The sequence below is a fragment of the Homarus americanus genome, unplaced genomic scaffold (genome assembly GCF_018991925.1).
Source record: "Homarus americanus isolate GMGI-L3 unplaced genomic scaffold, GMGI_Hamer_2.0 scaffold19318, whole genome shotgun sequence".
Classification (NCBI taxonomy): Eukaryota; Metazoa; Arthropoda; class Malacostraca; order Decapoda; family Nephropidae; genus Homarus; species Homarus americanus.
In genome coordinates, this window is record NW_024732238.1 from 6780228 (window position 1) to 6803239 (window position 23012).

At 38.6% G+C, this 23012-nt stretch overlaps 2 protein-coding genes across 6 annotated transcripts in view; both read left to right on the top strand.

Annotated features, from left to right (window-relative positions):
* Positions 1-834, top strand: part of LOC121868226 (probable serine/threonine-protein kinase MARK-A) — a 32764-nt gene extending 31930 nt beyond the window's left edge. Inside the window, exon 9 of the mRNA XM_042368536.1 lies at positions 574-834. Within this exon, the coding sequence (XP_042224470.1) occupies positions 574-834 (261 nt within the window). The remainder of the gene's footprint in view (positions 1-573) is intronic.
* The window catches only part of LOC121868409 (prolyl endopeptidase FAP-like), an 82402-nt gene that overhangs the window by 50231 nt on the left and 9159 nt on the right, over positions 1-23012 (top strand). For 4 of the 5 annotated variants that reach the window (XM_042369019.1, XM_042369021.1, XM_042369018.1 and 1 more), the window contains 9 exons: positions 9031-9124; positions 12206-12247; positions 15144-15342; positions 16876-16970; positions 17186-17260; positions 17615-17667; positions 17902-18113; positions 18296-18447; positions 18960-19063. In XM_042369019.1, coding sequence (XP_042224953.1) covers positions 9038-9124; positions 12206-12247; positions 15144-15342; positions 16876-16970; positions 17186-17260; positions 17615-17667; positions 17902-18113; positions 18296-18447; positions 18960-19063 — 1019 coding nt within the window. In that variant the 5' untranslated portion in view covers positions 9031-9037. The remainder of the gene's footprint in view (positions 1-9030; positions 9125-12205; positions 12248-15143; positions 15343-16875; positions 16971-17185; positions 17261-17614; positions 17668-17901; positions 18114-18295; positions 18448-18959; positions 19064-23012) is intronic. The other variant, XM_042369023.1, reaches the window with a different exon arrangement.

Consider the following 23012-nt stretch of genomic DNA (forward strand, 5'->3'; position numbering starts at 1 on the left):
CTCTCCACCGCCTGTATTTCCCGATCCTACTAGATCCTACACGACCATTCTATTCCATCCCGGTGTTTCCTGCCTCCCGCTACCTCACGGCCCACTGCAGTATCCTTCAATCTACCAATGGGGATGTCCTCTTGTCTCTCCTATGTATATCCTGCGGGATCTTCCCCACCACTCCCTCCCCCCCGCCTCCCACTAAGGATACCTGCGTCAGGGTCCTAAAGATCTGGTCCCGTTTTAGTTTGTCTAACTCCATAGCCCCGCCCACCTCGGCCACGCCCTTCTTTACCTCACAGCCACGCCTTCCTTCACCCCACGGCCCCGCCCACCTCCTGCTGGTGTCCTACCGTGTTAGGTCGCGTGGAAGCTTCCGTTTTCAGCCACACTTAAGCTCCCAGCACGTCCCAGCGTTTTCAAGAACTCTCAGCAGCTCTCAGCATTTTCAGAAGCTCCCCAAGGACTCACAGCCTCTCCGGGAACTCCCAGGACCCTCCTCCTCCCAGATCCCTCCTAGGACCTACCCCTCCACCACCGGGAACTTGTAGGACCTTTTAAAATTCTCTCACGAACTGATAGGAATTCTCAGGACCCCAGAAACTCCCAGGAATATCAGAAATTCCAAAATATTCCCAGCAACCTTCAGGATACCCCCAGAAAGTTTCTGAAACTTTTAGGACATCTCAGCAACTCTCAGGACACCCTTTACCCCCAGGACTCCCCAGAAATATTCCAGGACCCCCAAAAATTCCCAGGACCCGCAAAATAACTCCCAGGACCTCCCAAAACTCCCGGGACCCCCTAAAACTCCTAGGACCCCTAAAACTCCAGGACCCCTAAAACTCCCAAGACCCTTAAAACTCCCAAGACCCCTTAAAACTCCCAGGACCCCTAAAACTCCCAAGACCCTTAAAACTCCCAGGACCTCCCAAAACTCCCAAGACCCTTAAAACTCCCAGGACCCTTAAAACCCAGGACCCCTAAACTCCCAAGACCCTTAAAACTCCCAGGACCTCCCAAAACTCCCAAGACCCTTAAAACTCCCAGGACCTCCCAAAACTCCCAAGACCCTTAAAGTTCCCAAGACCCTTAAAACTCCCAGGACCCTAAAACTCCCAAGACCCTTAAAACTCCCCAGGACCTCCTAAAACTCCAAGACCCTTAAAACTCCCAGGACCTCCCAAAACTCCCAAGACCCCTTAAAACTCCCAAGACCCTTAAAACTCCCAGGATCTCCCAAAACTCCCAAGACCCTTAAACTCCCAGGACCCTTAAACCCCAGGACCCCTTCCCAAGACTTTAAAACCCCAGGACCTCCCAAAACTCCCAAGACCCTTAAAACTCCCCAGGACCTCCCAAAACTCCCAAGACCCTTAAAACTCCCAGGACCCCTAAAACTCCCAAGACCCCCAAACTCCCAGGACCCCTAAAACTCCCAGGACCCCCAAAACTCCCAGGACCTCCCAAAACTCCCAGGACCTCCCAAAACTCCCAGGACCTCCCAAAACTCCCTCCCAAAACTCCCAGGACCTCCCAAAACTCCCAGGACCCCCTAAAACTCTCAGGACCTCCAAAACCACAAAAAATTCCCAGTAACTCAGGATCTTCCAAGAACATCGGTCCTCCCCTCCTCCTCCCTCCCCCTCCCCATACCCTCCTTCTCCTCTGCCCTTCCCCCATACCTCACAGGACCCCCCGGAGAGGAGCCGCCGCTGGGTCGCCTCATGGTGCGGTAGTCGTGTTTATGAGCGCCACATCACAAGCCTGACTGGTCCTTCCCTCTCCCCTCTCACCCTCTCCCTCCTCCTATCTCACCCTTTCCTCTTCTCCCTCCCCTCCCCCACCCCCCTTCTCTTCTGCCACGCCTGCTTCGCCTCCCACGCGTCCTCCGTCTCCTCCCGGGTTCTGTCAGGATGCGAGTTGACGGAATCCCCACTCTAATGCGGGCAGGACGTGCGGTGATTGGTCCATTTTTTGTGTGTAACGTGGCATTGGCTAGTGTTCTCTCCCTCTCTCGTTTATCTCTCTCTTTCTCTATAAAAAATCCCTATCCATTCATTAATCTATCCACTTATCCACCCATCTATCCAGCCATCCGTTTTTCATAGCCTCCTGACCCGGGCATTAGCTTTCGTGTATTGATAGGTCAAAAGTCAAACATTAGAGGACAAACATTAGAAAGGTCAAACGTTAGAAAGGTCAAACATAGGAGAGGTCAAACATAGGAGAGGTCAAACATAGGAGAGGTCAAACATAGGAGAGGTCAAACATGAGAGAAGTCAAACTTGGTAGAGGTCAAACACAGGAGGTGAAACATAAGAGGTCAAGCATGAGAGGTCAAACATCAAACGTTAGAAAGGTCAAACATAGGAGAGGTCAAACATAGGAGAGGTCAAACATAGGAGAGGTCAAACATAGGAGAGGTCAAACATGAGAGAAGTCAAACTTGGTAGAGGTCAAACACAGGAGGTGAAACATAAGAGGTCAAGCATGAGAGGTCAAACACGAGAATTCAAACACACGAAAGGTCATAGGTCAACTCAGAGGTCAATTACCAACACCACGGGATTGGTCAGTTATTAGAGCCCCTGATATAAACGGCTGACCTGAAACCTGATGTGACCTCAGGGACTTGTATAACGTGACGGTGGTGGTGGCTCGTTAGGTGATGTCAAAGGTCAAGGTCACAGTGTTTATATCAAGGTTGTGTATGTATGTATGTATGTATGTATGTATATATGTATGTATGTATGTATGACTCAGGAAAAATATCTCAGATGAATTAACAACAACAACAACCACCACCACAAACAACAACACGGAAGATAAGAGACGATAAGAAATAATGAATGAGGGAGTAGATCACTGAGGAATAGACCCGAGAGAGAGAGAGAGAGAGAGAGAGAGAGAGAGATCAAAACATCACTCGCTAACCCAGTTACTCTACAAAACAAAGATGGCGGCGATATAACATAAAGACTCACCAGTTACGAGAAAAAAAATCAACTTGAGATAATCTGAGAGTTGCTGAGTCGCTAATGAGGGAAAATACAACAATGGCCGTCATGTGTATGTGTGTGTGTGTGTGTGTGTGTGTGTGTGTGTGTGTGTGTCAGTCTGTCACTCTGGGTAACTGTGTCTCTGTTCACTCAGTTAACAGTCACGGTCTACCACAGTCACCACTCACCTCTAGGCCCGGGACAGCTTGACAGATTCCCACGAGGAGTCTTGTAGGATCACCTGAAGATTAGACACCCTAGATTATTTCACCCGATGATTAAACACCTTAAGGCTAACCTAATCTGACCTAACTTGATTTAGCCTAACCTAACCTAACGCAACGCTAACCTAACCTAACGCAACGCTAACCTAACCTAACGAAACGCTAACCTAATCTGACCTAACTTGATTTAACCTAACCTAACGAAACGCTAACCTAACCTGACCTAACTTGATTTCACCTAACCTAACTTAACGCTAACCTAACCTAATACTAACCCAACAAAATCTAATCTAACCAAACGCTAACCTAACTTAATCTAACTACCTGTTGATATGAGAACGTATCTAATAATTGGCCCATTTAAACAACAACATTCTGAATTGCCCATTTTAAACAACACTCTGATTGGCTCACTTAAAACAACACTCTGATTGGCCCATTTAAAACAACATTCTGATTGGCTCACTTAAAACAACACTCTGATTGGCCCATTTAAAACAACATTCTGATTGGCTCACTTAAAACAACACTCTGATTGGCCCATTTAAAACAACATTCTGATTGGCTCATTTAATCAAAGACAAAATATGATGGTTTAGAAATTTATACTAATATTACCATACTGTAGTCGATAAGGAACTTTATACTGAGTTAAGTGGAAATAAAATCCACATACGATACCTTTGACAATCTGAATTTATGGTTCCTCTCTCTCTCTCTCTCTCTCTCTCTCTCTCTCTCTCTCTCTCTCTCTCTCTCGAGCACTTTATACCTGACGGAATGATTATATATTCTTCCCGTGATCAGTCAAGAATATTAGTGTGTGTGTGTGTGTGTGTGTGTGTGTGTGTGTGTGGGAAGATTGGAAGAAGATTGTTGTCATAATTCAGGCTCGTGACTGGCCAGCTCTTTCCGTGACGTCATAAATCAGATGAGATGTGATTGGTTGATTTAGATAATATAAACAGAGGAGGAAAAACGACATTGAGGTTACTTATTGGTTCCCTACGTTAATGTGAGGGCTGGTGTACTGCCTCTTACCCATTTATCCTGACGAAGGGACACACAAGAAACAAAAACAAAAGAGGAACAACATCATCAGCATGTGTTTGTCTTCTTCGTCTTATTTAATGAACGAGTAAAAAGTTCCTTGACGAGACCATTGATGAAGAATAAGTGTATCATACTGAAGAGCCTTTGTACACGTCTATCTGACTCTAAGGTTAGGTTAGGTTAGGTTAATTAAAGTTAGGTTAGTTAAAGTTAGGTTAGGTTAATTAAAGTTAGGTTAGTTTAATTTAAAGTTAGGTTAGTTTAATTTAAAGTTAGGTTAGGTTAATTCAAGGTTAGGTTAGGTTAATTCAAGGTTAGGTTAAATGAAATAAAGTGGGGTGTATAATCTTCATGTGATCCCAAAACTGAAGATGGCACACATGCTCAGCCTTCAGTACACAAGGAGGCAGCGGCCGGCACTACACACTCACCGTCTTTAGCTAAAATCAGGAAAACATTTACAGAGAGATCGACTGTGGGTGCTCCGGGCGCGAACCAGAGACTCTTAAGACTGGAGACGAGCGTTGTATCCATCCATCCACCTCACCTCTCAGCGAATAAAGGAGATGGTAGGGAGAAAAAGAGAATAAAAGAGAGAGAGAGATAGAAAGAACAGGAGCGTCTCGAGGGAGGGAGATAATGATCGAGAACTTCCCCCACAAGACCACTCGAGTTATTTTCACACAACTTTCCTTTTAGAAGAATTTTTTCAGCGGCTCCGTGTTGACGCGGCCATGGCGGGGGACAAGAGACGAGCCAGATGCGCAGCTGTTGTTTACCTTCAACATTTCAATATAAACATTCAATCTAACATCACAAACCAAGCGTAAACATACAACAAATACTTAAACAGCTCTTAATAAACACAAAAATATATAAAAAGATAATAAATAGAGTTAAGGATTAAAAATACTCCCGGTCGCTTATGCACTAACACCTCACATGCGCCAGAAAATGTCTAACACATCGTGAAGGCACAAGAGGTAAGGCTTGAGATGTGCGTGTTTAAACCCTATCAGTATCGACCTCAGGTTTAGAACTCGTGCCAGTACACACACACACCGCTCGGCAACACCATCTTCAAACAACTCTCCTGACCAAGGTTAAATGGACACCCTTATAAAGACCTTGAGCCTCATTTTGTTTACTCTCCCTTAAACAACAACATGCGGTATATATTACAGTCTTAGTGCAATACCGACGCCATATTGTTTATCATCTTTCTATTAGAGCTTAAATGAGCCAGTTGGATACGTTTTCATAATCTTACCTACACACACATAAGAATTTAAGTTCTGATCTGTACGCATTAGTTGGTTAGGTTAAGTTAGGTTAGGTTAAGTTAGGTTAGGTTAAGTTAGGTTAGGTTAAGTTAGGTTAGGTTAGGTTAGGAGCCATCACTATTGGTTAGAGTTATCGTGTGCATGACGGACGGGGGAACGGAGGGACGAAAATTAAGTACTACCCTGCCAGTTCCTCCTTCCTCTCCCCCTCTACCCCCTGACCTTTACCTGGCGAGATGACTGACGGAGAGTAGGAGGGAAGAGAGGGATGGGAGGGAGGGGAGAGAGGAAAGGAGGGGAGGTGCATGGATCGGTACAAAGCATTTTCAAACACAAGGAGAGAGAGGGTGAAGGGGTGTAATCTGGAGGGAAGGGTAGGGGAGAGGGGAGGAAAGGGAGTGATAGAGGGGAGGGGGGGAGGCGGAGTTTGTACTATGTAGGTGAAAGGGTGATGGTGGTGGTGGGGGGCGGGTGTGTGTGTGTGTGGATGAAGATGGAAGAAATGAGAGAGAGAGAGAGAGAGAGAGAGAGAGAGAGAGAGAGAGAGAGAGAGTAGAGGAGTGACGTGAGGGAGATGGCTGGCACACTGTCTCCTCCCACCCACCTACCCCCACATATTGAAGGGTAAGGTATAGGGATACGGGCCTCAACTCTCGGTGCTTCTACTTCATTACGTATTTCGACAAGTTATCATATATATTGACTATCTAAAGTGCATCCCTTACAAACAACAAATATCCATCTTTATTTTTATATTTTGTGTGATATTACAATACATTACTACACCTAAATACAATTAAAATGTTATATATGTAAGAATTGAACCATTATTATTGTTTTAACTCTACTGCAGACTTGATGTTATTATTACACCACAACACGTGAAAGGCACCTAATTTATCTTTACCTCACACCTCTATCTTATTCTCTACATTACTTTATTAGTCATTTTCGCCTAAACTAGATTTTTTTTTAACGTTGGTGAGTTATAGTGAACGGCGCCATGCTTCTACCTACCGCGTCTGGTAATTTACTGTTGTGTTAGTTACGCCGGCGGAAAGTTATCATCACCCGTTTTCTGTGTTCATCACGCATATCTTAGATCATATTTTTGTTTCATATTAATTATTATTGTTTCATAATTTGAATTTTAACTTGTTTTTCATTTTAAGATTTATTATCCTTCTAGTGTGTTTATTTCTCTGCTTTGGTTTTTCTTATTTTTTACTTCTTTTATCTCATATATCCATCTTTTAACAACAAAAGAATTTAAATTTTCCTTTTTACGTTTTTTCTGAGATGAAAGGAAAGTCTTTTACAAATCAGCTCCCGGGACGCCAGCGTATCAAGCCAGGCCATAAGTCACTCTCTAATTAGCCAGCATTATTATTCCGTCCATTATATTACGCGGTCGAGTATATATTTTTAGCCCGGCGGTCGCTGGTGGTCAATACGCACTAACCCACCACCCGCTCATAATGGCCGCCTTTATTTACAACTCACGGAATGCTGGAACCTTGACCCGCTGATATCCACAGAATTGTCTTTCTGTAATTTAATTTATTTGGGTAAAAAAAATCCGAAAACCCAGAAGACGTAATTGCCGTATTTTTGTTTCTGACGAAGTTTATTTTTTTATTTATGATATTAAATGCGGTTTTTATCAATAAGAATAAACCTACACGAAAAATGAATTCGTGAGGAATAAGATAATTAGTTAAATTATATGAATAAAAATATGAATGTAAACTTTCTGAGGAATAACAAATATATTTTATACACTTTTATAAAACTCACTAATTCATACTTGTATTTCATTGCTTAAAAAATATACGTGAATGAAAATAAATAAAATAAACTAATAACACATTTCCATATATGATTCAGGAGTGAAAATAACTTAACTAAGAAACTTGTTCTATTTTTAAGAGTTTATTTCTGATGTTCTGCGAAGAGTATTGGATTTAGCCGAACCATTTGTAATCCCCCCCCCCCCCCCCGCGCATAAACAGATAAAACAATCACTTCCGTCTGTCTGTCTGTCTGTTTGAGTTTATTATCATGGTCCGCAGGATGAATCAGGAGGGCTGCTATGATGCTTATATTTACCGTGAATATCGCCCTTACTGGTGCCAAGGTCAAGTTCTGATATAAAATTCACTTCCACTATACTACTGTACTCTGCTTGGCTCCTTAACCTAATGACTTCAGAGTGGATGATTACTTCACAAGGGGTCTCTCTCTCTCTCTCTCTCTCTCTCTCTCTCTCTCTCTCTCTCTCTCTCTTTCCTGACTATCGTTTAGTGATCAAAATAAACTAAAGTTCCTAGAAGAAATGTCCTGACAAATTTACGAGCTCTTATCGTGACACTCTGCTTTTTAACATATTTCCAGCAGCATTATATTACAGTGTACGTTGTTTTTGATCACGTCCTACTGAGAAGAAGTTTTTCCGAGAATTATATAATGAAATATTACTGCCTTTACTCTCATGCACGACAGTCTTTAGGCACGACTTCGCCATAAACTGATGACTGTCACACTGAATTCGTGATGAGTGATGCTGCTTTTGTAAGGTAATTACTGGTTAAGTATGTAATTTGCAATACAAAAAATAATACTAATAATACAATATATAATGTATGGCACTTTATATAACAGTCATAGTACTAGTTATCCAATAAATGCGATTTTCTATTACAATTTCGTGTTCGTAAAGTACGACCACCCTTACGTCACAACACGCAACATTGTAGTTAAACAGAGAGAATTGTCTTCTTTAAGCTTTAATTAATCACATGAAGATTAGCACCGAGCTTACTTCACCCTAACGCTACCTAGCGTTAAATAACATAAGCAGGGTATGACCTTCAGGTGATCTACATGAACATTTGTTTCCCTGAGTGTTCACCAACTTAGAGTGTTACCTGCCTGTATTTCGGTTATCGTTTGACGGAAAGCTGACGACTTGGACTACTTTTCCTGTAGCATTATCCGAAAAATCAAGAATACCTCTCCTACATTCAGCAGTTACCCTTGCCAACCAACATCGCTTCTCACTGACATTTTAGTCATACAGTCCTTGCCGTGTCATCCGGGGAGAGGGGGTGAACCCTGCGGGTATATCCACAAAAATAGGCACTTACCCCTGGCTGATAATGGTGGCGACCCACTAAAATAGGTGTTGAGCTTTCCAGGGACAACTATGTGTACTACCCTACGACGGTCGTCCACTGCGTGCCCTAGGGTGTGTGTGTGACAGCCTTAACAACTCATACCATTGTATCATAGCTAGATGATTGTCATACTCGATTCCGAGTGACAGCAAAGTAGTAGTAGTATGTAATGTGTCCCGGAACTAGATAGGAGTCTTTGAGCGACGTTTCACGTTAGTCACACGTCACTACACTTTATATTTTTTTTACTTTTACGCTCATCAATTTAATACTGACGTACATCTTCCTACTATGTTGCCAGATACAAGATGATCGCCAACAGCATGGAGCAAAATGAATGGAAAGTTCCCCCAGACAACACCCTCCAGGTGGTGGACCCCATGGGCATGAATGATGTAAGTCTACACCTTCACTTGTTTCATTCCTTGTTTACCTTGTAGTGTTGACACTGATTGGCTGTGACGCTTTCCCTTTCTATGTAAATATTTGGTATTATTATTATTATTACTATTATTTTACTTTTATTATTACTATTATTGTCAGTCTTTCATCAACAGATCTATATTTATGTTTAATAGCCAGTAGCCATAAGTGACTCTCAGTTATATTAAACCTGATTTACTGTATGCTCGCATATATATATATATATATATATATATATATATATATATATATATATATATATATATATATATATATATATATATATATATATATATACTGTATATGCTTCCTCTAAGCATAACTTTACATGCTTGTAGTTAATAACACTTCCCTTGTATACTGTACATACATTTCAACAAATTTATGTCAGAATATTTTAGAAGTTGTTCGTCAATGACCAAACTTAGTCAGATATTGAATTAATCCCAAGAAACATGTGTTATCACAACACCTCCTCGAGCTACACACATGGCAGGTAATAAACTTACCTTGTACTGGAGTGTTGCTCTATTCATTGTCTCTCTCCTCCATTCCCTCTTCGTGCTGATCTGTTTATCTTTTATCATTAGACGGTTATTTGACTGTTCACTATCCCAAAGTGTCGAGCCACTTGTACTGTTTACGTATTAGGCCGTGGTTGCACTGAGAGCGGGCTGGCGCGGAAGACTTTGCAACAGGCAACAACAACTACCCACTCCCGCCCGCTCTGGTCTGCCCGCTCTCAATGCAGCCGTGGCCTTATGACATTTTCCACGGGTGACATATTTTCCAAGAGTAGCATATATTCTTACAGTGACATATATTCCAAAAGTGACTTATTATGTACAATGTGATATATTTTACAAAGCTTATTTTCAACAAGTAATATTTTCTGTAACTTTTGTATCTTTAGACTGACACAGTTTGTAAGTGACTTTTTTTCCAGAATGACATAATTTCTCTTCCAGTGTGACGGTTTTCAATTGAGTGGGGAGTTTTTCTAAGTGTGACATAATTATTTCCTTTTCAGTGTGACATTTTCCACCATCTCTATTGAACTATTGTCAATATTCACCAATGACAATTAATTTCAACAATTTCTTAATTATTTATAGTATTTTCCAGTATGATTTAAACTCCCTAGATGATTTTTTTCCCCGGTAGGTTAAATTAGTGACGACACATTTCCCGCCTCTCTCACCCCCATACAAATTACCACACTTTGTTCGTTTGACATTAATTTTACCTTCCTCATTAATACCGACTATGCCATAATCTCCCAATATGATACAATTTTCATCTTGTGTCATATTTTTTTTTCCAATCTTGAGTAATAGTTAACTTGAAGTAGAGTTAAAAGTAGTTAGGAGTCTAAGAAATGAAGGCATTCCTCCACATACTGTTTCGGCGGGTTCTTGAATTCTACAATAATGGGGAACATAGTGTAATTTGTCTAACTAAGGTATTCAAGGTTTATTTAAGATTTCAAGGAGTGTATACAAACACAAACTAATACTTATAATATAAAACTCACGGATATCACAGCAAAATATCCCTGTACTGATATTTTCCTTGTAAAAAATTTCTGCTCGGTGATATTATGTGATTTTAAGTGAACATCTTTTAGTCAGGTAGAATCTTAATATAACTCTTACGTCTTACGATATTTTCTGGAGATAGTTTATTATGATTTTAGTTCAAGTGGATTCTTACATCCGTACAGTAATTAATCGATAAATTAGACCTAACTTGTTTTACTTATTACCAGAATTTAAATATCCATTTTTTTTTTATAATTTTCTAAGTTTTCCTGAGGACGTAGTTTCCCAGTGCAGTTTTTTTCCTTGTAATTTATATTTTAGTATAATTTTCCCTGTCACGTATAATTTCCCTATACCAATTTTCTTGTAATATTTGCCCAATAAACCATTTTTTCTGTGATAAATAGTTCCCCCATACATAGTTTCTCGTACTGTATCATAATTTCCCTTAATCTTAATTTTACGATACTTTCCATAAATGAGAGATTTTTCCTGTGCCATAATTTCCCCCAAATAGGTCTTAGTTGTAGTATCTATGTGGTCTTTTTTCTGGTGTTTCTTCCCTTTCCTTATATTTTCCTTCTAATTACCCACATTTTTGGACTTAAGAGCTATTTTTACCTTACTTGACTCCTAATATACTTTTCAGAAACTCATTTTGACAATTCCTTGAGTTAGTTTGTGTACTTGACAAATCGATCTCTGTCTGACACTGCCCACTATCCCTTTACACAACTACACAACATTTGCCTTACAACAATACCTGATCTTCGCTAATGCTTTTCTTCGTCTGTATGTATAAATTTATTTTCTTCTTTACTGATACTATTCAATTTTCTTCACTTAACCCTCCGACAATCTTTTTTATCTCTGCAAAATAAAAAAGTTCTCAATCACATTTATATGAGTTCAGAATCACTAATGCATAACAACAGATGCTCTTTTGTTTTTCTCGCTTATAAACCAAGATAAACCCATGACTTACCTTTGTGATTAATCAGCCACCAGAGGTCACTGAGGTGAAGTGGTTCACGCACTCTGCCCACAGACACTAGACCCTGGGCTGAGCTGTGTGTGTGTGTGTGTGTATGTGCAGTGGTGTGTGTGTGTGTGGGTAACCATAATGTCAGGGACCACAGAGAGCCTAGATATAAAGTACATAGATGTTTGTTTATATTATAATTGGTTTTATATCTTAATTTATTGCTACTGCTGAATCATATACTAATAAGTTATGTCTAACACTCAACAAACGCTGTATATAACTAATTTCACACACACACGCAGACACACACACACACACATACACAAACACAACAAACACACACACAACTTCCTACAAGAAACTAAAAGTAAAGACTAAGACACCCAAATTGTAGACAGCTCTGGAAGGAATATATATGGGGCGAACTTGATATAAGTTAAGATGGATGACACAACCTACTTTTCTCTTTAACTCTATAGGGTTGTGAAATTATACTTATTATTTTTTTTTCTTAATCTATATCTCAGGCATACCTTGAATACCTTGAGTACCTGAGAAAGGAGGAAGAGGTAAGATATGACATAGTGGTGGGCGTGGCTTGTGGGCGTGGCTTTTGAAGGAGGCGTGGCAAAAGAGGGACGTGGGCAGAGGAAGGGAGGGTAGAGGGGAGGACAATAACCCAGGGAGTGATTTGGCAAAATATATGCGTATGTGTGGTAATGGAGTGGTAATGGAGTGCTCTGATTGGTTACGTGTCCACTATAACGTGAGATGATTGGTCCTTTGTCTACCCTGATGTAATCTGATTGGTCCTTTCCTTACCATGACGGGAGCTGATTGGTTCTTTTCCCACCAAACACCTGGTAGGTCAAACAATCAAAATTAAGCCTTTATAAACAGCAAATAAAACCTATTGACACTAACCTTACCTCACCCAAACCTATTCCGACTGACAAGAGAATGATGAGACGTCATGGAGGGCAATCAAGGACCAATCAACACACTCCATACCCTCATACACGTGGATTTTGCTATATCGTGTCCCAGGGGGGGGGGGGGAGGCATGTAGAGTACAGCCATAATCACCATAACCATAATACTGACTAATGACGCTGTTGTGATCCGATTAATTACCAAACTAGAACGAAATTAACCTGAAGCGACTTGAAAGACCTGACGATAGCGGTGGTTTAGTGGTCGTTGTGGTCTTTTACTCACCTCTGTTTCGGTCAGTATCGGTCTAGGTTTGGTAGTTAGAGAGAGACTGATGACGCTGGCTGGCTGGCTGTAGATGGTAGTGGCCGATAGGAGTATAGACCAAGGCAGCTTATTTAACCCACACCACCTGACTCTTAAAGTGGCCACACTGTTTTGATATCACCTGAACATTAGACACACACCCTCAGGTTATTGCACCTGAAGATTAACCACCCTATCGCTAAACCTAAACTAACCTCACCTACCAACTAAACTAAACCAACCTAACTAAACCTAACCTACCCAAACCTAACCTAACCAAACCAAACCAAACCTAACCTAACCTAACCCTCCCCAGGTAGTGTTAGGGTGTTTTATCATCAGGTTGTCCAAATTGTAGACTGACAATATAGATGGATATGCAGTGTGACCAATATAGTCTCCTCTGCCTCGTCTAGACACCTGGACGAACCCACATACACACAATTAATACAATAAAGCTCAGTAATTATAGCAAATGACGTACAATATTAATCCTATAATTCCCAACACTGACATAATTCCTAACGTATGTGTGAATATATAGAACAGATCTATAATTATATATATATATATCATGATATTATATTTACTATATCTTGAAAGTTTATCCCAAAAAATTATATAACAATTATATAAATTCATTTCAGTTATAGGAATTATTACACAACATTCACTAAACAAATTTAATATATAATCTTTCCTAATGTAGCTTAGAAAAGGATGGATATATTATAGTGATCTTATATAGTCTACCAACTTAATGATTCGTAAAAAAAAATGTTTATTTACGTTAATCAGCTGTTTAGTGTCAACACGGTTTATCTACACAACTCGGTCGCTTAGTGTCCGTGCTAAGGAGTGTTGGGTGGTCAGAGAGTGAAGTTCTCTCACACGTCTCTCAAACTCGTTTCTCCACCAAACAATAATTAAAAATAAAAACATTCATAAAACTTCTCCCAAAACTTGTAATACTAAATTTTAACTATTATATCTGACTTCTTATCAATATTCACATATATTCATCTTAATTAAAACATGTAATAAAGTTTTAATGAGATCAGATACAAAATAAAACACTAAAATAAAACAGTTAAACACCTACATATAACAACAGCCAAACAGTAAGCTGCTATTATTCTAAAACAGCTGATAGTGTTGTGTGACAAAGCTCTTTTTATACCTTAATAATGGCGGCCAAAGAGGTGAGTGACTCTACGAACCTAAATCACATTCTATAAACGCATGATAGAGGGTACATTTTAACATATCGCTAAATACCGAATTGAATTATAATTAACAAAGCCTTAACACATAACATTCAAATACCTGTATGTCAAATTATATATATGTTTCTCCCAGTAATTACAGGTAAGACAATTAGGTGTTAAGGAGTTAGAGTTATTAAAATTAACTTAGTATTTTAACGTAATGTTATATAAAGATATTAACTCAAGGTTAATTATTTGGTTATAATTGAAAAGTAAATATATGGAATCCTATTAGAAATTTGCTACATCTCTCACTAAAAATAAAGTCATTACAAATATTTTCTTTTAAAGTGTGTGTGTGTGTGTGTGTGTGTTAGTGCATGTATGTCTTTATAAGCCTGTATGTGTGTGTGTGTATAAAAGTTATGTACGCGTGTTTGTGTATGACTGTGTGTGTGACTGTGTATGACCACAAACTAACAATACAACTCTGAACACTTACATTTATAATTTCTCTATGTATTAAAATAAAACCCAAGACGATACAATATGAAACATCCTTAACAAACACGTACACATATCACCATAAACTTTCCTTCAAATAATGATTAATAAAAGAACTAGTATACAAGTGTAATCATACAGGGACACGTATAATTAATAATTTTTCTTGTCTTTAATCAACAGAAACACAAACATATATCAGAAACAAAAGATATATCTCTAATTTTTATAATTCAAAACAAATTAGCCAATATACTCTTTAACATGAACAAGAATATAATCACCCAAATTTCTTTTAAATCTACAAAATTAACAAATCGACACAGAAACAAATACAAACAGAAAATAATTTCATAATATTACCCAAATACACAAATAAATTTAAAACTACAAACATGTTTTGTTTTTTTAATAAACGTAAGAAAGGCACAAACGAACACGTTCTTTAAAACCCCTAAACCAAATCTTTATGCTAAAACCCTCTCCTCCCGCGCTGTGTGTCTGGTGACCGCAGGAAGCCGACGGTCCCAAGAGAAACTGGAGCGGTATTTTCATCTCGCTCGGCATCATCGCCTTCGTCCTACTCATGGTCACTGCCGCTACTTTCATCGTGGGCGAACCTCCTCCAGCCTTCTATGGCAGGAGATTAGTGGTGACAGATCTCCAGAACCCAGAGTTGATCGCGTCACCTATGGGTACTCAGTGGGTGACAGGTAGGTACTCATAGTTATATGTGGGTACTCAATGGGTCACAAGTACGCACTCTTAGTTATGCGGATACTGTACTCAGTGGGTCACAAATAGCTCTTCGTAGTTATGTAATACAGACTTAACGGTGTACATATTAATATAATCTATATAAACACATTTTTACCTCCTCATTATTGATATTTACAGCTATGTAATTAATTAATGTTCGATATTATATATATATATATATATATATATATATATATATATATATATATATATATATATATATATATATATATATATATATATATGGGAAAATAAACAACGAGTACCTTAGCTGCTATTCAAGATGTCTTGAATAAAGACGAAAGCTAAGGTACCTGTTTCATTTTCCCAATCAAGATTTATCTTATCCACGTTTTCATTGTGGAATTACATGAAATATATATATATATATATATATATATATATATATATATATATATATATATATATATATATATATATATATATATATATATATATATATATACAGTAGAGGAAGATGAGATCAAGTCCACAATAGTCAGGTTATTAGGTAGTGACCCTACTAATCTTCAAAAAGCAACGCAGCAGTCGGTAGTCAGGTCAGAGGGTAGGATTGCCCAACCTTCTCACCTGGTTACAAATCTTCTTAATTACGAAATTATCCAGTTTGTACATACCATTACTCAAATTCATGTTGACGTATTCGGTATGTTTAATGAGACTAGATTCTATGATGTTCCTACTATCAATTGAATTACAAGGTAATATTGAGGAGGCCTTATCCCAGTCAATGCAATGCTTGTTATCCCTCAGATGAACAAACAGAGCATTGGATTCCTGGCCTGTCCTAACACTATATTTATGTTGTTTAAGTCTAGTTACAAGATCTTTACCTGTCTGGCCAAAGTAAAACATACTACATTCCTTGCAAGGAACTTTATAATTGCAGCCACCTGTATTGCTGCATTGTTGGGGGAGTTCTTGATTAACATTTGTTTAACAGTGCAGGAGTTTTTAAATGCCACATTGACGTTCCAGGTTTTTAGTTGTAAAGGGATTTGAGAGAATTTTTTTTGAAATGGTAATACTAAGAGATTCTCACGGTCATGGGTGGGCTTGGTATCGGTTCTATAAAAAGATTTCTAAGTAATGTTCAGGCATATCTCGTGTGTTAGCCCAGCGAGTCAGGGCTTGGCGTAAAAGTCTACGGTCGTGGGCTGCCACATTTCACTATCTCCCCTGTTGATTCTATTACTAAGACTCAGACATAAACTATAACTCCATTACAGCCATTTAATTATAGGTCATGTAAGATTGATGCAGATTATATTGGTGTGCTCATATAAAATAATATATCTCTAAATTATTTACGTTACCCATACAAATACCAGATGCTACTGTTTTCCTTAAGGCTCAATAATACCATTTTCTGTGACTTAACCAGCACAGACAATAGAGAATTTATCCAATTATATCCCAGTAAAAATACTCCTTACTTTGTTGTTTTTCTTTTTTCTTTCTACCAGGTCATCAGTTGGCGTACCTGTCAGAGGGTGAAGGTATCCGTCTACTAGACACTGATACCAACGTCAACACAACACTCGTTACCAACATTGCTCTTGTAAGTTAGTTAGTTTAGTCGTTATTACACTAAATAAATATTAACACACTGGCCTATTTCACCCTTGATGATATTATACATATTGTACAAATAATTATTTTGTTAATTATGTAATTTCAAAAGTTTGTATTTATATTTTTCTTGATATGTATCTAATTCTTTATTTGTCTCCTCAACGTGTGTGTGTGTGTGTGTGTGTGTGTGTGTGTGAGCAGCACCAGACAGGGGCGGCAGAGTTCGCTGTGTCGCCTAACTTACGTTATGTCCTGCTGGTCCATGACGTCATCAAGGTAAGCCCTGCCCATCCTCTCCTACGTCACAGTTACTCATGTCGTCATCAAAGTAACCACTCACCCCGCATAATCTAATAAATAACATCAATAATTCCTTAATGTACGTCAAAATGATGAAGAATTCTAAATCATTACCTTTAAAATACATACAATGGTTGTTTAACGTAATTACGACTTCAAAAGGTTGTTTTAAGGTTTACAAAATGGCGGGATATTGTTGTCATGTGTATACAGAAAACGTCTGTATACTTATATAACCTAAAATCATTTTAAGCCATTATTTTGTCACTTACACATGAAAAAATCTGGTTGAGTATACAGTACCTTGACCCTTGACCTATTCCTCCCTAGGGCAGACTGTACACACGGACGGCAGAGTACAGCATATATGACGTCACGACAGAGTAAGTTCCTGCTAGGTTAAAGTAGATTTGATGTTGTTGAATCAAAACATTTTTAATGACATAGTGATGGAATATATTATTATTATTATTGAATCAAACCATTATTTCTCCTACTTTTCATTCCTCTACCACCCACCCACCCTATCTTCCCTCACCCACATAACCACCCTTCCTTCTATCCACCCTCCATTCACCCTCTCCCACCCACCCACTCACTCTCCCTCTCTCCCTCAGTCACTACTACCCACTCAAGCTGTGGCGTCATGAGGTGGGTCACCCTAGATACCAACATGCAAACTGGGTGGGGGAGGAGGGAGCGTCTCTGGTGGTGGTGAACGAGGCTAATGTTTACATGGTGAGGTCCCCTAACGCCAGCCCTATTGTCCTCACCGATGACGCCGTCCCTAACTTACTGTACAATGGCGTTCCTGACCTCTTGTACGAAGGTGAGAGAAAGAGAGAGAGAGAGAGAGAGAGAGAGAGAGAGAGAGAGAGAGCTAGTTGAATAAAGGTATAGAAAAAAACAGTTCAGTGATGTACCATAATTTTGACATACGGGACAATATAAACCAACTCCTCCTGCAGAAGGACTTGACACATCCTAGCAGTATATCGTGTCCTTATACAGAGATCCTAGGGCAGGACAACGCCGTGTGGCCCAGTCCTACGGGAGACTTCATCGCTGTGGCGTCCTTCAATGAGACAGGAGTGAGGGAATTGCCCGTCATCGAGTATTCCGACAATGTGTATCCTACAGTACATAGTTTAAGATATCCTACGGTGAGTCCTACCTTGTCCTGGTACTATTAACAAATCCTACGATGATTCCTGTCTTATCCTGTTACTCTCAAGGGGTCAAACCCAACTATACCCTTGTCAGATTTGGTTAGATTAGGGTTTTAAGGATAGTTAGGTTAGGTTAGGTTAGGTTAGGTTAGGTTAGGTTAGGTTAGGTTAGGATAGGATAGGATAGGTTAGGTTAGGTTAGGTTAGGTTAGTTGGTATACTGTTCAAAACAAAACTTCTACAAATTCTTAAACTAAGTGTTGTGTATGTTCAGTCAGGTTAGGTTAAGTCAGGTTAGGCTAAGTTAGGTTAAGTTAGGTTAGGTTAAGTTAGGTTAGGTTAAGTTAGGTTAAGTTAGGTTAGGTTAAGTTAGGTTAGGTTAAGTTAGGTTGGGTTAGTTTAGTTGGTATACTGTTTAATATCTTCTCTTAATTCTTTAACTAAGTGTTGTGTATGTTAAAATAATCGTTATAATTCATGTACACTAAGTGGGATGTGTTGGGCAGGTGGACACGATAATTCCGGAGGTGTCGGTGTGGGTGTACGACCTTACCTCCAGTAGACAGCCGCCCCCCAGGACCAGACTCGTACCTCCACCTCCCATCAACGAGTAAGTACCTTCCCTACACCTCCTCCTCCTGCCTCTCTCTCTGTCTTGAAACTCACACTAAAATCCCCCAATTCACTTCTGCATTATCCTCCGAGTGGATTTTTAATGAACAAATATATTTTCTATATTTCTTTTATAAATATTTTTTCTGGTTTATATTGAGTCTATTTGAAGCTTTTATATGAGACTGTAGAGATACTTTTGTTTAGTGCTAATAGAGTAAACTGTACACAGATGTAAGTTAGGTCTACGCGCATGACCATTGTGTTTATATATAAAGAATTATATTAATCTTAAACCCTTCAGGACGGATTTAACGATAAAACATGATTTTTTTTTAACACTAACATTAATATTTAACGTTAGATTTTACAAAACAAGTAATTAAAGCAGAATGGTAATATTTTTAGATACTAACATTATATTCCCTTGTTTAAGCGACCACTTGTTGACATCCACCACCTGACACAACACAGCGGGATACAGTATATTCGTTAACTATCCAGTACCGTACAAGCCTAAGTCTTTATTATTGTTATTATTATGTTGCTTAATGTTGTTCCCCTTCATAACTAAGTTTAAGTTTGGTTCAGTTTGATCTTTAAGGCCAGTAAATGACGGTATAACAAGCTGTGAGTGCTGCACTGCTACACTGGATAGAACGAATATGTGGCGGGCAGTGAGGAGCCCCCGTCCCTGGCTCACTCAGTGTAAGGTCTGCCGTCCACCGCCTGACGACAGGGTATAGTTCATAAGGTATTGAGCACCTTGTTACACACTGCTCCGTGTTCAATGTTCAATGTTCCTGTAGTTCTTGTTACCCCTGTAGTTGTTAGAATGTTCCCTGTGTATATTTCATTATAAATGTTGATGTTAGTACGTCGTCGTGTTCTGCTGTAACACATAATGGCATCTGTCCTTGTGAATGTTTAATATTTGGTAGTTTTTATCTCTCTAGTACCAAGATGGAGGGCTATAACGTCCATCAATGTCGTGTTGGTATCATATATTCAAGCGCCCGTTGGTTTAGAGGTCATATTAGGGAGTAAGATATACTACACCTTCAGGACAATAACTTAACCTATTGAGTACGATAACTTAACCCCTTGAGTACGATAACTTAAAACCATGATTACGATAACTTAAACCCTTGAATACAATAATTTAACCTATTGAGTACGATAACTTAACCCCTTGAGTACGATAACTTAAACCCTTGATCACGATAACTTAAACCCATGAACAAGATAACTTAAACCCTTGAGTACGATAACTTAACCTATTGAGTACGATAACTTAATCCCTTGAGTACGATAACTTAAACCCTTGATCACGATAACTTAAACCCATGAACAAGATAACTTAAACCCTTGAGTACGATAACTTAACCTATTGAGTACGATAACTTAATCCCTTGAGTACGATAACTTAAACCCTTGATCACGATAACTTAAACCCATGAACAAGATAACTTAAACCCTTGAGTACGATAACTTAACCTATTGAGTACGATAACTTAATCCCTTGAGTACGACAACTTAAATCCTTGAGTACGATAACTTAACCCCTTCACTACGATATTTTAATCCCTTTACAGTATTTTTGTTTAAGTGTTTAGAGTCGATGTTTATTATTGTTTACTGTTTATTAAATTGTTTACTGTTGATCATGTAGCTGTATTTCATTGTAGTTTGTCACCTGTTGTTGTTGTTGTAGTTGTTTGCCGTTGAAAATGATCTTGTTGTTCCTGTTATTGTAGTTATTTGACAGTGAAAATTATCTAAGTGTTAATTATCTGTTAGTTAATCTGTCTGTTAGTTAATATGACTGTTAGTTAATCTGCCTATAAATTTATCTCTGTTCGTCTTTCTGTTAGTTACTCTACCTACTTTATCTGTTGTGTAGTGTATTCCTGTACATCTACCTGAGGTCTTAAAGCAATAGATCAGTTAATAAATTCTCTAAATTTTACAAAACTTAAAAAATATAATAAATAATTCCTTGATATGAGGTAAAATGTTGTTTTAATGTCCTCAAGCGCTACAGCTACAAGGTCGGTTAAACACATATCACCGAGGCAGTTAAATCCTCAGGCATATATGACAATCAAATTTATCTCTCTTTAGTAACATCTACAGTATGACAAGTTTGAGATTTCTTACCGTGAAAATATATATTATTACGGTTTATTTTTTTGGGGAAGATGGATCAGTTTATGAAGTTTGTGAGTTAATAATAAGTGTAGTGAAGCAAAATAATCGTGACTTGTTTCGTGGTCTGACGCAGCAGCGGTGTTGGTGGCGCGGCGTCTTCGTTGTCTAGTTCCAAGTGGCATTATCTGATTATTTTCGCTATTTTGATTATAATTACATTCATTTCTTCCATTCTTTCGGACGTTAATTATTTCCTTTCGTCACTTCATTCTCCTATTCATTTGTTTCGTCTTTGAAGCCTTATTATTAATTAACATAAATAACATAATTTTTTGTTGTTATAATGTATTAACTTAATTACACCTCAATCAATATTTGTCTAATGAAATATCGTACAGGTAATTGAAGGTGAATCATCATATATCATCGGAACACCTGAAGATTAAACGCTAACCTATTTCCACCTAATAATTCAATGCCCTAACACTAATCAAAGCTAATACTAACCTAACCTAACGCTCAACTAACCTACCTAGACGTACCAAAGCCTAGTCTCCTCCCAAGTAGCGTTAGGATGTTTAATTATCAAGTAAAGTAAGCTAAGGTGTTCCGTAGCAACATTACCTGACGTCTTGTATAACTGTTCCCTTAGTTGAATATATTTACTATAGCACCCTCTTATGATACCACTATTTACCTATTATATAACGTTTATGTACCTATTATATACTTGCTTATATCCCTATTTATATACCTATCATATACTTGTTATATACCTGTCATATACCTATTCTATACATGTCATACACCTGTTATATACCTGTCATACACCTGTGTTTTGGATGACTGTTGTTCACCTTACCTGTCCCTTCCTTAATTAATATACTTCACGTTCTGTTATATTGAAGGTTATTTTAGTGGCTCAAAGTGTGTGTGTGTGTGTGTGTGTGTGTGTGTGTGTGTGTGTGTGTGTGTGTGTGTGAAGATGATTACATAGCTCTTGCATAGATCCAATGACACACTATAACCCCCCTCCACACACACACACACACACACACACACACACACACACACCAAACTAAACATCTTTAACAATATGTCTATAATAAGTATACCTACCAGAGCATGCTATAAAGAGTATGTCTAATGGCTAACCTACAGTATATAGTGTCTAATAAGCCATACTGTACCTCCGTGTTTATACGTCTGGCAGCGTTGTTGTTGTTTTGGTCAGTCTATTAATCTTTGGTATCGTGTGAGTTGGTCTCCTTGACAACTAATTAATTATTTTCTATTGACATGTTATGGATTTCTTCTACTTTACCTTTGTTAATGAATTATATTTAATTCATTATTTTTTTATTATAATCTAAGAGAAACATGTACCAGAAGAAGATTATAGGAGGTATATAATTTGTCTATTACACTCGACTGTTAAATTATATCAGAGTGTTGGTATCACTGATTATATCACCTTATGGTTCACTCTATAATCATTTTCTGAAGACTTAACTATCTCCCATTATCTATTAGTTCACTGTGTATAAGGGAACCCCATTAACTACGATCTCAACCACAGGAGTGTCTAACTAGGTACCCCATTATGTATACTAAGGCATGCTGTAGCTTCCGGTGGAGTCACTAATTAGAGGTGAACTGGAAGCAACATTCATAGATGTTTAACCTGTGAGCGTTAATATTGGACGAAGCCTTGGGTATAATTAGCTTCTTGGAACACACGTCTCAGTGGCTCAGAGACGGGAGTTGAACTGGTGATAGCCGGCTACTTTAATTGA